Genomic DNA, 15,088 nt, shown 5'->3' with positions numbered 1-15,088 from the left:
TTCTATCTTCAGTACCACTCTAAAAATATTCTTTTGACAGTGTCCTGACAAAGACATGGATAGGACAAGCATTTTCACATTCAAAAGGTGGAATTGATGCTAAGATCACATTCTTAGCTGATACTGATTCAGCACACAGGATTTAAACTTGTAAAATTGCCTATTGATCCAAGTAAAGAAAAGATGTCCAATACCCTAATAGGTAGCTATATACATACAAGTTTATTGGTAAAGGCTTTTATCTTTCTTAATTTTGTATTGTATAAATCACTCAAATATCAGAATAAATTATAAACCGTAAATCTATCTCTCAGAGCTAACTTCTCTTAGTGGACCTAATTTACTTTAAAGTGAATTATTATTTTTCAAACATATTTCCATTTCATAAAATAGGAACAAATTTTACCTACCAAGATGTGTATTAGTTTTACTTGGATTAACATTTCTTTCAACCTAAAATTCAGAATAAATATTTGGATCAAGCTTAAGCCCAAATAAATGTATTTTAAATTTGCTTCCTTGTTTGCCTTGACCTTTCTATTTTTCTAAAGAGCAATATAGTTCTTTGAGAAGCCTGAAGTATATTAGACACACAGACTGCAGGACCACTTTGGAGGCAAATTCAGGGTGTCTGCATGGATAAAACACAACAGCTGCAGAAACAGCAACTAAAACTGCCTCCTTTTATTTGTATTGTCATTGTGTACATAAAATTGTGAAAAAAATGTCACTGAAAGCATGCCCTTTTCTTTGCCTACCCTCCTTGATATCACGGCTTCATTCCTAGCACTAGGGGAAGGGAAGAAAAGAAAGAAGAAAGGAAAGAGAAAAAGAAGGGAAGAGAGGAGGGAGAAAAGAGGGAAGGATGGAGGGAGGAAAGAGGGAAGGAAGAATGGAGGGAGAAAGATGGCAGGAAGGAAGGAAGCAGGGGAGGAATGAATTCCTGTTAGGAAGAACCAGTTCTATTATTCACTTCTTACATGCCATTCCATCCTAACTGAGAAAGACTGAAAACAAGTAAATACAAACCTGCCCTTTTATAGACTCATCTATCCTGAAATGTCAGTCCACATTTGTATGTAGGCAGGACATTCTGACCCTAATTAGCAGAGGATAGAATTTGAGCTCTGTACCACTCAATCAGGAACAAAAAGTCACATTATTACATGATCCGAGATCACGATCAATACTGACCTCTCTCTATTGCATCAACCTCAATACATAAGTTGATCTGAAAAGTTACTTTGTTTCAAATGTGTTTGGAAACATTGAAAAATAACTATTTACAAAGCAAAAAGAAGCATGTACACAACAGTTGAAGGAAAAGTTCAATACTCATTCTTTCATCATATTTTTTCACGAACAAAACAAGCAACTGACCCAAATTCTTCACATAAGGAAATGATTTTTAAGTTTGGAGTAAAATGTTTTAAATTGGAAGCAGAAGTGTAGAGAACAGGAACTCTGTTTTTTTTTCTTTTTCATTTCCTATCTATTTGTTGCCTTCATTTTTGTCTTCATCTTTAGTATAACTTTATTATGGCTCATAGAAATTGTAAATGGGTTTTTTGAGACAAACAGAAACAAGATTATATATATTTTATATGCAAAAATTTTATGATAGTAACATTAATTGAACAAAAACTTTCTACTGAAATAGATTGTGACACTATTAGATAATTCTAACACTCATGATAAATTAAGTTATAGATGAGAATGAACTAAAGTCAAGTTCTGGATTTATTATTATTATATTTTAGACCCTTTGTATGACAGAAATATCCAACATCTGTTCTGTCCAATAGAACAGTCACTTGTGACAGTTGAGAATCTGAAATTATGAGTAGTCTGAATGAAGAAATGCATTAAAAACTTTATTTAATTAGTTTAAGGTGGAATTTAAATATCTGTACATGACCAGTAGCTTCTCTCTCACACAGGATAACTACATTTGAATAAGTGAGAGGCAATACCTAGCTACAGGTTCTTGAAGGAGATGAGAGTATTCAAATGCTAGCCAGGTTGACAGAAAGGAGCAGGAAGTCAAGGCAGAGTATTTGAAAATGTGTATTTACCACTATATTTGTCCTTTATGCTATGGAAGATGACTTAGTAAGTTAAATGCTTGCCACATGAGCTTGAGGACATGGGTTCAGTTTCCAGCACTATTGTGACAAAAGTAGTGGGCCCGACAGCACAATCTAACCCTAGTACCAAGGAGGCAAAGACAGGAGTATCCCTGGGACTCCAAGAGACCCTGGCTCAAAATGTATGGCAGGCAGTGTGAATGAGATAAATATCCAGTGTTGATATCTGGCCTCCATACACACATGAATGTATACAAAAATAATACAAATCCACAAAAGAAGCATGTGTGGCTTTTCAGAAGCCACTGAGGTTTAGCATCCACACCTATAAACTTTCAATGTGTATTTCCAATGGTCAGCCCTGATAACATACATACTACATATACAGACCTAGCAGTTGCATTTATATGTTTAGGAATCTATATTTGTCTTTATCTGCATATCCATGTATAATAAATGTATGCAACAGTAATTAATGAAAAATAGGTATGTATTTTCAAAAAAGTAAGGGTCGGTATTAGGGATAGTTCTAGAGGGAGTAAGGTAGGGAGATATAATTATATTATAATCTCAAAAAGGTATTGTAAAGTGGAGCTTTTAAAGTCAGAAACTAGAATACACAAACTGCTTCCTGAAATAGAGGGTCTTCTTTCTAGGTACCCAGAACTAACAAAACTAACACCAAAACTAACAAAAGTTTTAGGACAGTAGAGATGAGGGATGTCCCATGTTGTTGCCTGTGGAATAGGGAAATGATTGCCATGTTGCCTCTCTGTCATTCTGCTTGGTCTTACCTCACTTTACGGGTCTGCACACCCTCTCCACAGTTATCCCGCATGTCCACAAAGGTCACCTTGCAGACACTCCACGGCTCCGTGACCCATATGTACTGGTTGCAGTCACTGTGGCATGGTACGACCTCATACACCTGAAACACACATCTGCTGATCTCAGGCAGTGGAATGAGAGTGGGGTGGGTAGATGGAAGACAGCTGTATCATAACAGTCGGTATTCCATCAGTTTATTTTCATTCCTCCCCCTTATTGTTCATAATCTCAAGTAGTAAGAAAGATCTAGTCTAGTAGAGGGGAAGGTGGGTTGAGTTGCCTCCTCTGTTTTTACATAGTGGGTATAGATCTAACTCACCGGACCAGATTCAAAATGTATTCTCATAAACTGACATTTAACACATTATATTATGATCTTCTGGACCATTCATTTTGTTAAAGGTTTTATATGCTTTTAGTCCTTAGCCTAGGGCACTCACATGCTAGATACTCAGTGGAGATTTGTCAAATGAATGAATGAATGAATGAGTGAATGAAGAGTATGGTAAACATATGTTTCCCAAATAAATATTATTTACCCCGTTTTACATAGAAATGTGTATAGTTGTAAGAATTAGCATTTTTCATACAAGAAACCAAAAAGATAAACAAATGGAAATAAGCCTTAAGACTAATCCTCAATCACTTGAGGTATGGAAACAAGGTCCTAAATTAGTTTTACATGATATATAGCTACAGTTACAACTGTCAGCATGCAAGGACCACACAGAATACAGCCAACTATTCGTGGTTATTGTCCACAAAGCTTTCAATCCCAAATTCAGTATATTAGTTTTGTTTCAGGAATTCTGGAGCAATGAAGCAATGTGATATTTTCCAATGAGAAAAATAAGTAAAAGAAATAAATAAACCACAATATACTACAATCACAAATAAAAGCATTAGAGAAAAATATTTTGAAACATTTTTATAATATGTAAAATGCAAATCTGTTTCCTATATTACATTGCCTCACACACAATATGGTTTAGGTAATCATTTCCAGGAAACAGACACAAACAGTCCTTTGGGACTATTTTGCACATTTGGAGGACTAAAATCCAAAATAAGGCAGAACTACCCTAGATAACAGTAAAACAACTGCAGTGTTAGAATAAGACTGTAGTTAATGCCACAGTCGTCACAGTTCCATTTGGGAGGTGTGTTAAAACAGGGCTATTATTACATAGCTAAACATTACCCACCACTCCAAGTTAATGGAAGAATTGAAATGAAGGGGACCTGCTGTTATTCCTAATCCTTTGATAGAAGGATCATTATTCCTCTTTGTTGGGGTAAATGCAAATTATTTCATAGACATTTCTAAATAACCACTTTCAACCCGCCATGCCTCTCTCCTTCAAGCATAAATAAGGATGAGATTGCCTCATCAAAGTGGGATAGGTAAACCTAATTACTTCACCTCAACTCCTCAAACTTTATAAATAAAGGTCTGGTAACTAAATAAAATAAATAGGTACTAGATCGAGAAACTGAAGAAAGTAATGTGTTTTTAAGAACTCTGAATAATCAGGAGATGAGAGTGCTTACCTGTGCCTGGAGTGGTGTTTGCCAGAAATAAAAAAAAAGGACAAGAAAAAAAGAAAGATTGAAATGTCAGTTATTTTGAGAAGAGCTCACAATCTCCATTCCAGTTATAAGGACTTTTATATAAAATTATTTTTATAAAAGATGAGTCTTTCTTAGACTTTAGGGGAGATAAATCAACTATTTAACACAATTTAACTTTAAGATGTACAAAGGACTGGGCAATCAAAGGAAGGATTGTATGTGCAGGTAGCAAAACTTCAAAAAGGGAGTGGATCTCGCAGCCCCTGTCATGGTAAACTGAACTATGACAACAAATAACTTATAAAGCAACTGATCAATGGACTGTTATCTATATATTGACCCACCTACAGATCCATTTATCCTTTAATTCACTTTAATCCATTCATCCATTTCTAGTGAAATAAGAATCTTAGAACTTAACTTCAGCTAGGAAACAGAACCTCAGAGAGTACTTTCAAGTCAACTGACTGCTCTATTTTTACCAAGGAATTAATTGCAGCAAAAATCTACATGCTTTATACCTTTTAAACATTTATACACATTTTGTATATTTTATTTTTTGACTATTTTGCTAATATTCAAATCCCTGTTTATTTTGGAATGTAACAATGAAAGGGTCTTAGTCTAGCGATTTGTACAATACAGACAATTTAGAACATGGTCATATGCCTTTGGAAACAGAAGTGCTCAGGCAAACATGGTGTATTTACATTGCATACTGACTTGTTGGACACATACACACATGAGGAATTGAGTATTTGAACACTTCCTCTTTGTTAGGACCATGGATCATAATGTATTAATATTTAAATTTGTCACTTGGAAATTCAAGATTTCCTAAGTTTTAGACAAGCATTCTTTTGGGTCATAAACATGTCACTTTTGCCATTCTGTTTCGTAGTCACACAATTATAGCTGTGCAGACGAATTTCTGCTTTGTAAATGAATACTTGCAGTAGAGGAATACGAAATATTCAGTGACAAGGCTGCTCAACTGCCAGGAGATGGCGATAGTACAGTGTATTATTCTCTCTCCATTGCCTAAAATCACTAACTTTGGAAAACTTCAGACTAATTGAGAATACTTTCCATGGATTTAATTCTTCAGTGTGTTCATCTTTAGTTAAAATACTTCTAATATTTGTTATTTATCTAATATATAATTGTAACTATATAAGTAACTATATAATTAAAATTAGGATAATATAATTTACTTAAATATTTGCTTAGAATACTTACTTTTTATACGGTATGATTCTATTATTATCAACAATCTTAGGTTAATCAGAAGGAAACTTCTGATAGCAATGCAGTTAGAGGCTAAAATGAGACAAGTTATGTCCCCACAAAACAGCTTAACATATTTAAATACGTGCTTCATTTGATCATGGCTCAAATTCAAAACTTAACATCTGCACACACTCTATAAAATCCATTCTGTGCTAATTTACATGCTGATCAACTGTGATAACAATTGTCTGTTCTGTTACACTTAAATTAATCACAATTCCATCATTAGCCAGCCGTTTTACTCTTTATCTCCAATAGAATACAAATAGCAACCACTGGCATCAGCTAATGAAGTGTGCATGCACGCCCTAATATGGATCCAGTGTTAGAAAAGGCAGAGACCCAGAACTTATCTCAGGGGCATGAACTGGCTTTTTGGAGCCCATTCTCTGTGTCTTGATACAGGGGGGAGGGGCTTGGTCCTGCCTGAACTTGGTATGCCAGACTTTGTTGATTCCTCAAGGAGTGGATGGGGGTTGGGGAAGGGGAAGGAGGGGGAACTGGGGCTGCTATGTAAGATGAAAAAATAATTTTTAAATAAAAAAAGAAAAAGCAGAGTAAAGGCAGAGACTAAATTGCTAGTTAGTATATGTGTATACACACACACATGAAATTTGAGATACTTCATATTTATTTTCTTGAATTTGCTGTACACACAGCTGATTGAAATGAATAAATAGCATTTCCCATAATTTTATAAAATATTTATGTTCTTTCTTCGCTTTTGTCTTTAGTACTTGGTAACTGAGAACTCCACTCTGCAAGTCTAGGGAAACCCTAAGAATTATGTGACCTCATCATAACAGTTAGGCACAGTTGTATGGGAGATTAAATACGTTGCCATTATTCACCAGATAGTGCCATTTCACCTCTATGGAACTATATTCCTCTTTAGAAGCTTGCAGACTCTGAATCCCCAGAGAATTCAGAGATAACATATATAATTAGAGCTTTTAGATTTTTGTAAGCTACACATATTTTACTCAGACCTTATAAAATATAACTGATCATATTTCTTGTTCAGGAGCTCTTATTTAATTTTGTTCATTTTGGAGAAATAATAGATCTTGGGAATTTCAGAAATAACTTAATACATTTGTTGTTAGGAAAATACCTGGTTGACATGGTCCAGTTTGGGGCAAGGTCTGCCTCCGTTATAAGGTTTTTCTCTCAGCCACTTGGACCGGACCTTCACGCCGCTGCCACAGGACTTGCTGCAGCGGGACCAGTTGGACCACTCACTGAGCTTGCAGTCTGAGGGGCAGGGAATGATGCAGGCTTCTTCTATGTAACCTGAGCAGAGGAAAATTGAACAAGAAGCAAGTTGCTAAGTGCCATTCTCCGTCTCACGCCCACCATTCCAGCTCATTTAGAAGGTCCACTTTTGACTTGGCAGCAGCATTCAAATGCAGAGATGTCTGTGTCCTTAGGGACTCAAATTAAATTCTGCAGGGAAATGACACACATATACCACGGCTGTGTTAAAATAGCAGCTGAGTAGCTGCCATACGATCTGCTCAGGATTCATGCCCACCATGTTTCAACATTTCTGACTTCGTGACAACTCTTATTTAATTGACACTAACCTGTCGGCTAACCGTCTCACTCTCAGTGCTGTCAGATTGCTGTTAAAAATCTCCTAACACAAGATTTCTGTGACACCTTATGTATTAATGCCACGCACCGGCAGGACTCTGAGTCCTCACAGCATTCTTCCTCAAGAAAAGCCAGTCTGTCTCAATAAACACCCGAAAGAATCCATTTAACTTAGCGCCTTATGTTCCCCCTTCCTTGAAAGTCAATTGTGAGGATAGAAATGGAAGGATGTTATGCAAACAGTGCCTCCTATCTCCACAGTGCTGTTAAAGGGACGCCTCATCTTGGGTCCATTTGACTCCCTTGGGATTTTAACTGTGTTAAGCAGAAACCAGAAAACAAATGCAGAGAGATGTTGACAAGGCTAAGAGCTCAGGGAAAGGGATAGTGTAGACTCATTCATTCAACTCACTAGCTAAACGAATAGTGTATAGATTTGATTTGGGAGGCAGGCTGCTTTCTTTGATTAGTGCTTCATTACCAACTTGACATTTCATGATATCAAATTATCGCTGCTAGTCTCAAGGCAAATGGATGGAAAAGCAGAATTCCTCTGGTCAAAAATCAAATGCCTGTTCTTCCTCCTTATGTAATATTGACTTTAGAAAGAATCAAAATCAGTTTGCTTCATCATTTTATACCAATGTCACAGACTGGATCATGCACACGATTATCATGCTCACAATCTATGAGGGGACAAGTAGACTGAAAACATTTCCAGCTTAAAAATCATGTAACATAAAAATCAGCTTATGTTTTGAAGTTTTGTATATTTGTAGAGTTGTATGGTTGTTACCGCCATCTTAATTTTAGGATTTTATATAATTTTTAAGCTCCTTTTCTAAAATTCTGTCTTTACTGTTATCACTCAGTATCTGCTTCTCATCTTCATATGGCAATCATCACTTACTATTGGGCTCTATAAAACCGACCTTTAATTGACATTCCATATAAATGAGACCAAATGAAACAATATTTGTTTTTGTTATTATTTTTGTTTTCATTTAGTTTAATTTTTCAGCATATCCAGACTGGATAAGGCAACCTAATAGGTGGAAAAGTTTCCCAAAAGCAGACAGAAGAATGTTCTTTTATTTTTTTCTCAATATAGTTTTTATTTAAATTAGAAACATGAATGCTTCACATGTCAATCCCAGCTCCCTCTCCCACCCCTCCTCCCTTGTCCCTCCACCAACCCTCCAGCCCCCCACCCAATCCCCACATCATTCCCCAAGGAGGGTGAGGCCCTCCTTGGGGGGATTCTCTAAAGTCTGTCATTTCATCCTGGGCAGGACCTAGGCCCTTCCCCATGTGTCCAGACTGAGAGCTCATCCCTCTATTTGGAATGGGCTCCCAAAGCTCATTCATAAACCATTGTAGACACTGGTCTACTACCCAAGGACCCAGTGAATTCTGTGGCCTCCTCCCTGGCACTACATTCATGGAGTCTCGATCAATCCCCTGTTGGCCTCTCATCCATCAGTCTGGGATTCAAGAGTCCCCCTTATCCGGTCAGCTGACTTTGTGGGTTTCATCATCATGGTCTTGACCCCTTTGCTCATCACTCCTCCATCTCTGCCACTAGGTTCCAGGAATTCAGTTCAGTGCTTAGCTGTGGGTATCTGTCTCTGCTTCCATCAGTCCCTGGATGAAGGTTCTAGGATGGCATATAGGGTAGGCATCAACCCTATCATCAAGGAGGGGCTATTAGTGTAGTCTCTCAACTATTGTTTAGTTTGCCAGTTGGTGTTATCCTTGTAGATCTCTGGAGATCTCACTAGTGTCAGCTCTCTCCTCAAGCTTATAATGACTCTGTCTATTATGGTATCTCTCATCCTGCTCTCCTCTATTCTTACCTCGACTCAACCCAGAAGAATGTTCTTAAATAAGTATCTAAATAAATAAATGATTTAAATGATGAAATCCATTTCTTTTCTGTTTCCTTTTGCTTTGGTTTTATGTTTAGTAAATTGTTACTTAATTCAAACTCACAAAAGTTTACATTCTGTTTTTTTTTTCTCTGAGAATTCCATAAATTTTAACTTTGTCTTTGGTTTAAATTTTCCTTATGATTAAAGAGTTCCTCCTTTGGCATGTGGTCACTGATACCACACAGAGTGTCATGGAATTAGATGGCATCCTGGTCCCTTTTCCTGAAAACTGTTGCCCTCCACATCAAAGGAAGGGTTTCTTTCTGGGCCTGAAATTTTATTCCGTTTCTCTCTGTAATCTTAGCAAGTCTCATTCTGACTTGACAAGTCTAACTTCAAATGAGAGCTTTGAAATCAGGAAGTGTGAATATTTCAATTTTATTCTTTCTCAATATAGATTTTGTATTTTTGAATCACATATTATCATATGAATTTTAAAACAGCCCAATTTCTGCAATTAAATGCATTTAGGAATCACTTCAAGTCTGTTCAACATGAGCGTCTTGGCATGGGAGCAATGCAGGTAGTTGGGATTTCTTTCTATTTATTTTGGTCTTTAATTTTTCTTTTCTCCCTCCCTCCCTCCCTTCCTTCCTTCCTTCCTTCCTTCCTTCCTTCCTTCCTTCCTTCCTTCCTTCCTTCCTTATATTTTATTATATTTTTTGAGATAGGTCTTCTCTGTGTAGCCCTGGTTGACCTGGAACTTGCTCTGTAGACAAGGCCAGCTTTGAACTCACAGAAATCAGATCCTCTCTGCCTCCTGAGTGCTAATTAAAGCCATGCACTGCCACTGCCAAGGTCTTTAATTTCTTTTAATGACTCTGCTTGGTGTTTTTGTGGTATTCAGGTGTTAAATCAATTTTATTAATTTATTTGTATTAATTAATTTTTATACTTTATATTTTAAAAGTAGCACGAAGTATTGATATTTTCAAATACAGAGAAATCAGGCCATTTTTAAATTAAAATGGCAGGCTTAGTATATAACCTTGTTGGATTGAATTAATATTAAAATGCTGACTATATTTTCTATAATACTTTCTAACTTTGCCTCATATTTGTTTAGAATATTTCAAAAGTGTAGCCTTCTTCTATTTCAGACCTTCAGATAAAGTGTTTACGACAGGGATCTGGCTTTTCAACATGAGTATGAACTCTTCATTCAACTCTCTTCTTTTTTTAAGCAAGAAAAAATTTTACTGAAATAATTATTGATGCATACATAATTTTAAGAAGTAATATGAAAATTTCTTCAATACTTTATCCAATTGCTTTAATATAATTGGAATGTACTTCTGATTGAGATACTGACACTGATACATCCCCTGAGCTTCCTGAGGTGTCACAGTTTTACTTACACTCATTTGCATGTATAGAACTAATGCAAGGGATGCTGTTTTAAGATGCTGGTGATGGTGAAACCAATAAAATATGGATGAGGTACAGATTTATGGCATATCTTTGTGCATATTAGCTCTTATGGTTTGTTAGAGATTATCATGTATTTAAATTTTTTTTACCAAACAGCAGCTACACAACAATATTTTGTATTTGTGTAAGTTCAGCAGAGATATTCTTGTCTATAGTGTCCTCTTTTGAGTGCCTTTATTAATCATAGCCTCTTATTGCTAAATAAAATATTAATAATTAAAAATATGGCTAGCAGTGCTTACCATCTTGAGTTCTCACAGGGTGAAATAGTTTTACTTTTAAAAAGTTGCATGCAATTAGAATCATGCAGCCTGTGGTTTAGATAGGTAAGTGCCCCCATACTGTCCTCACGTGTTGAGTATTGGTCCCAGCTAGTGGAGCCAACCATTCAGACGTGTTCTTAACAGGTGGGATCTAGCTTCAACAATAAATCAGTCTGGTAATGGATTCATAATGTTACTGGGAAGTGATGACAAGTAGGAGATGAGATCTAGGTGTGGTGTTCAAAGGTATATTTGGTGTATGAGTCTCTCTTCTATCCTCTTGGGCTGCAATCAGGTGAATACAGATCCACCATAACTTTCCACCACATTATGCATATCCTCAGGAGAGAAACTACAAAGTTAGCTAAGAAGGTACTATCAACTCTAAAATTGTGAACCAAAACAAACCCCTCCTCCTTTGTTTTCAGGGGTGCTTTATTCACAGCAATGAAAAACTAACTAACCAGTAGTATATGATGATTTGTAGTCATTTTCACTCTATATTAGACTGTTAGGTTCTTCCATATTGTATATGCTGTTGGAGATTGTATTTTATTGTGTGAAAGTGTTATGTCTTATTTATTCATTGTATTGTTTGGTGAGCATTGAGGTAGTTTTAAATATAAAGTTCATATTAATACATCTGCTATGAATATTTCAGACCATGTATTGTAAGTTAAGTATACATTTTGATGTATGTATTCCTAGGAGAGAAATGTGTGCTGGGGACATGCACTTTATATTACTTTATTGTAAGCAAGGTGTGAAACAGTTTTAAAAATGCAATCGCAGATTTGATATAAAGAGTAAAGTACATTAAGATTTCCAAAAAATGAGTTGTCAGATATTCTTCTGGAGAGCAAATGTACCTGGTGAGGTTATAACAACCATAGGATGTTACAGACATGCAGAAGGTGAAGGTGTTGTCACCTTCTTGATTCTGAAGAAGGCTTCTTGTGTATTTGTAAAGATCTAGAAGAAAATCTAACAGAGAACTGAAGGGGTGCTTCAAAAATTGTTTACTAAAAGTTCTAAAAGTATGTCGTTTTTAAAAATAATTTGCAGTGATTGACTTTTACGTTGATTTTAATTGTTGTTTGAGGTGGAGAAACAAGTCACCTTCAGTGCTTTGACTGGCCACCTTTTAAAGTCTAGATCCTTTGTTATAGAAAGACCTAATATTTTTGACTTCACACTAATTCATTGTGTATCACTAGGAGGTAGGAATAACAGTTTTATATTTGGTTTTTCAACAGCATATTCCAGAAAACATTTTAAAAGTCTATCTATTAAGCTTTTTAAAGGTCTACATTAGGAAATAAGACGGAGACAAAGCAGTAGAAGACTATATTTTTCAATCTCTTGTTTTTATTTCCCAGTGTGTAGCCACATTCAATAATTGCCTGTCATGTTTATCTAGCACTATTAAAATCTTTAATGCTACCAGTGAACTGCCAGATAAGCATTCCCTTGCCTGTTCTGCTAAGATCATTTTTGAGGGCAATTAACATCCAACAATCACAGGAGATGGAACATTTCAAGCATTTTAAGGCTAAATAAATTGCTGGCAACTTATAGCAATTTATGGTTTCTGAGGAATGCTAAAACACAATAAATGACTTCACGTTTAGGGTGTTAAAACTTTTAGCAATTCAAAACAACTTTGATACTCAAGAAAATCAAGTTGAGAATTCTGATCATGTGGTTTTAAAGCCTTTATATGCTCTGATCCTTCTTCAGTTAGAAAGAACACAGACTACTAGCAAGCTTCAAGGGGCAACCACAGGACATATTACCTCATTCATTTGAATTATGAACATGCAGATAAAGAAGCTGTCAATAACCTTCACAAGTAGTAAATTATGTTTCTGAAAGGTGCACTGTAGATGATTAAATAATTCATTTTGAAAGCACATAGTAAATATTGTTTAGTATGATTTCTAGCTCCGTGAATGTGTAGCTCCAGTGCAGCCTCTAAAACATTGGGATTAGTCTAAAAAGAAACCTCAGAAATACCTTCTACCTAATACCTATAAATTACCTGCATATATCTGCAACCAGGAACAGGGTAATTTAAATAGACTTTTATCAGGGACTGGAAAAGACTGAAAATATTATTTTTTAAATTGCATATTAAAAACTGATAATTTGATAACTTACAGAAAACCAAACTATAACATATTTCTACTCAATATCATATACTTGATGAAAAGTTTTGAATCAACATTGGGCAATTAATTGTGATGGTAAGTGCCCATGTAAATATGAAAAAATACTATTTGGATTTTATTTGTTTGCTTTAGATAAACATGTAGGCCCAGCTCTTCATATTTGCTATATGCTCATACACATTCTCAGAAAACATCAGTACCATTGGAAAAACTAAGTGGTTTGTTATATTACTTCTGTAGCATGTCTACTCAAGGGCTAAATATTCCTTTAGGTGTATTAACAGAGTAGATTTCTATATCTAAACTCACATAAACAGCTCTATGTATTTCACAATTGTGATGTAACAAAACAAGAACTGCATAGATATCTGCTTACATCAAAAATTTCCCATGGGGCCAAGGAGATGCCTTGGCAGGAGGGAGTACTTGCCTCTAGGCCTGAAGACCTAAGTTCTGTTCCTGAAGTCCACATAATGGATGAAAAGAACCTACTCCTACAGGCTGTCTTCTGACTTCCAAGAATGTTGTGACACTTTCTCCTGCTTCACTCACTCACTCACTCACTCACTCACTCACTCACTCACTCACTCACCCACTCACTCAAAAAGCTATTTGGTTGTCACCTATATTATCACTTCATATAGTTCATATAAGGTCCCTTTGCTCATTTTGACTGAAGCTATTATATTAGAAGCTATAAGAGGTCAAAGGTTAACAGAAAGAGGATTAAAATACAGTGGCAGAAATCATGAGTAGACAGTTTGTCTTCTCTTTGGCTATTACTGAACATAGTGAATTGCTACAGCTGTTAAATTTATTCTAAGCAGTGCAACATGTTCATCCTGAAACGAGTAACAAAATCCAAACAAACATGGAAGATATTAAAGACTGCACTGTACAGCAGAGCCTGGGGAGTGCTGTGGAACCATTTTAAGAACCACATTATTAATCAGAGAGGTAAGTTGAGGGTAAGTTGATGTGCTGAATAGTTTTATGTCAACTTAACACAAGTTAGAGTCAATAGAGAGGAGGGCGCCTCAGTTGATTCCATATGATTTGGTAGTAAGGAAGCCTGTAGGGCATTTTCTTAATCAGTGATTCATGGGGGAGGCCCTAGTCCACTATGGATGGTGCCACGCACACCAGTGCTGGTGGTCCTCGGCACTCTAAGAAAGCAAGCTGAGTAAGCCCTGGGAAGCAATTCAGTAAGCAACACTGGTCCATGGCTTCTGCATCAGCTCCTGCCCCCAGGTTCCTGTCCTGACTTCCTTTGATGATGGATTATGTTGTAGAAATGTAAGCTGAAAAAACTCCTCTCCAAGTTGCTTTGGTCACAGCAATAGAAACCTTAACTAAGACAGCGGGTCAAGCATACTCAATTAAACTGCAAAGAAGAGTTGCTTTCCTTTCACATGCTCCCTGAACTGTGGGGAATTCACCAAGGCTGTTGTTGTGGTACTGCATTATGCCTTAACCTGACTATTCAAAATAGCAAGTAAGATTTCTTGAGGATAAATTTAAAGGGAATTGGAATGATGTAATTGGAGACTTAAAGACTGGGATATCTGCCATTTTATATATTTTTATCATTCCACATGTACAACATATCTTTCAGGGAAAAGAGTTGGAATAATTATTCCTTATTTTCACAGGAAATGTGAGTGAAAACAAAGAGAGTCCAAAATCTCAAACTACCAATTAAATTTGTAAACACCACTGAGAAAATTCAAGACATCTTGATTAGTAACAGGAACCGAGAATTAAACTATTATACAACCAGACCATTTTGAACAGGAAACTTTGACAATGAAAGAACTTTTTATTATAGGGGTATTATTATTCTAATTGAGTAGGATGGCTATGTGGCTATTATGTTTTTCTCCCATTTAATGGGCATACTGGAACCTCAACATCCAATC

General features: G+C 36.1%; 1 protein-coding gene across 2 annotated transcripts in view; it reads right to left on the bottom strand.

Annotated features, from left to right (window-relative positions):
• The window catches only part of Thsd7a (thrombospondin type 1 domain containing 7A), a 407,489-nt gene that overhangs the window by 37,831 nt on the left and 354,570 nt on the right, over positions 1-15,088 (bottom strand). For both annotated transcript variants that reach the window (XR_005869715.1, XM_005080956.4), the window contains exons 14-16: positions 6,892-7,070; positions 4,467-4,472; positions 2,882-3,015 (exon numbers count right to left, since the gene is read on the bottom strand). Coding sequence is in view for 1 of the 2 variants with exons in the window: in XM_005080956.4 (XP_005081013.2) it covers positions 2,882-3,015; positions 4,467-4,472; positions 6,892-7,070 (319 nt within the window). In the remaining variant the exon portion in view is untranslated. The remainder of the gene's footprint in view (positions 1-2,881; positions 3,016-4,466; positions 4,473-6,891; positions 7,071-15,088) is intronic.

The sequence above is a fragment of the Mesocricetus auratus genome, unplaced genomic scaffold, assembly GCF_017639785.1.
Source record: "Mesocricetus auratus isolate SY011 unplaced genomic scaffold, BCM_Maur_2.0 Super-Scaffold_100019, whole genome shotgun sequence".
Lineage (NCBI taxonomy): Eukaryota > Metazoa > Chordata > Mammalia > Rodentia > Cricetidae > Mesocricetus > Mesocricetus auratus.
This window is presented reverse-complemented; position numbering and strand designations above follow the sequence as displayed.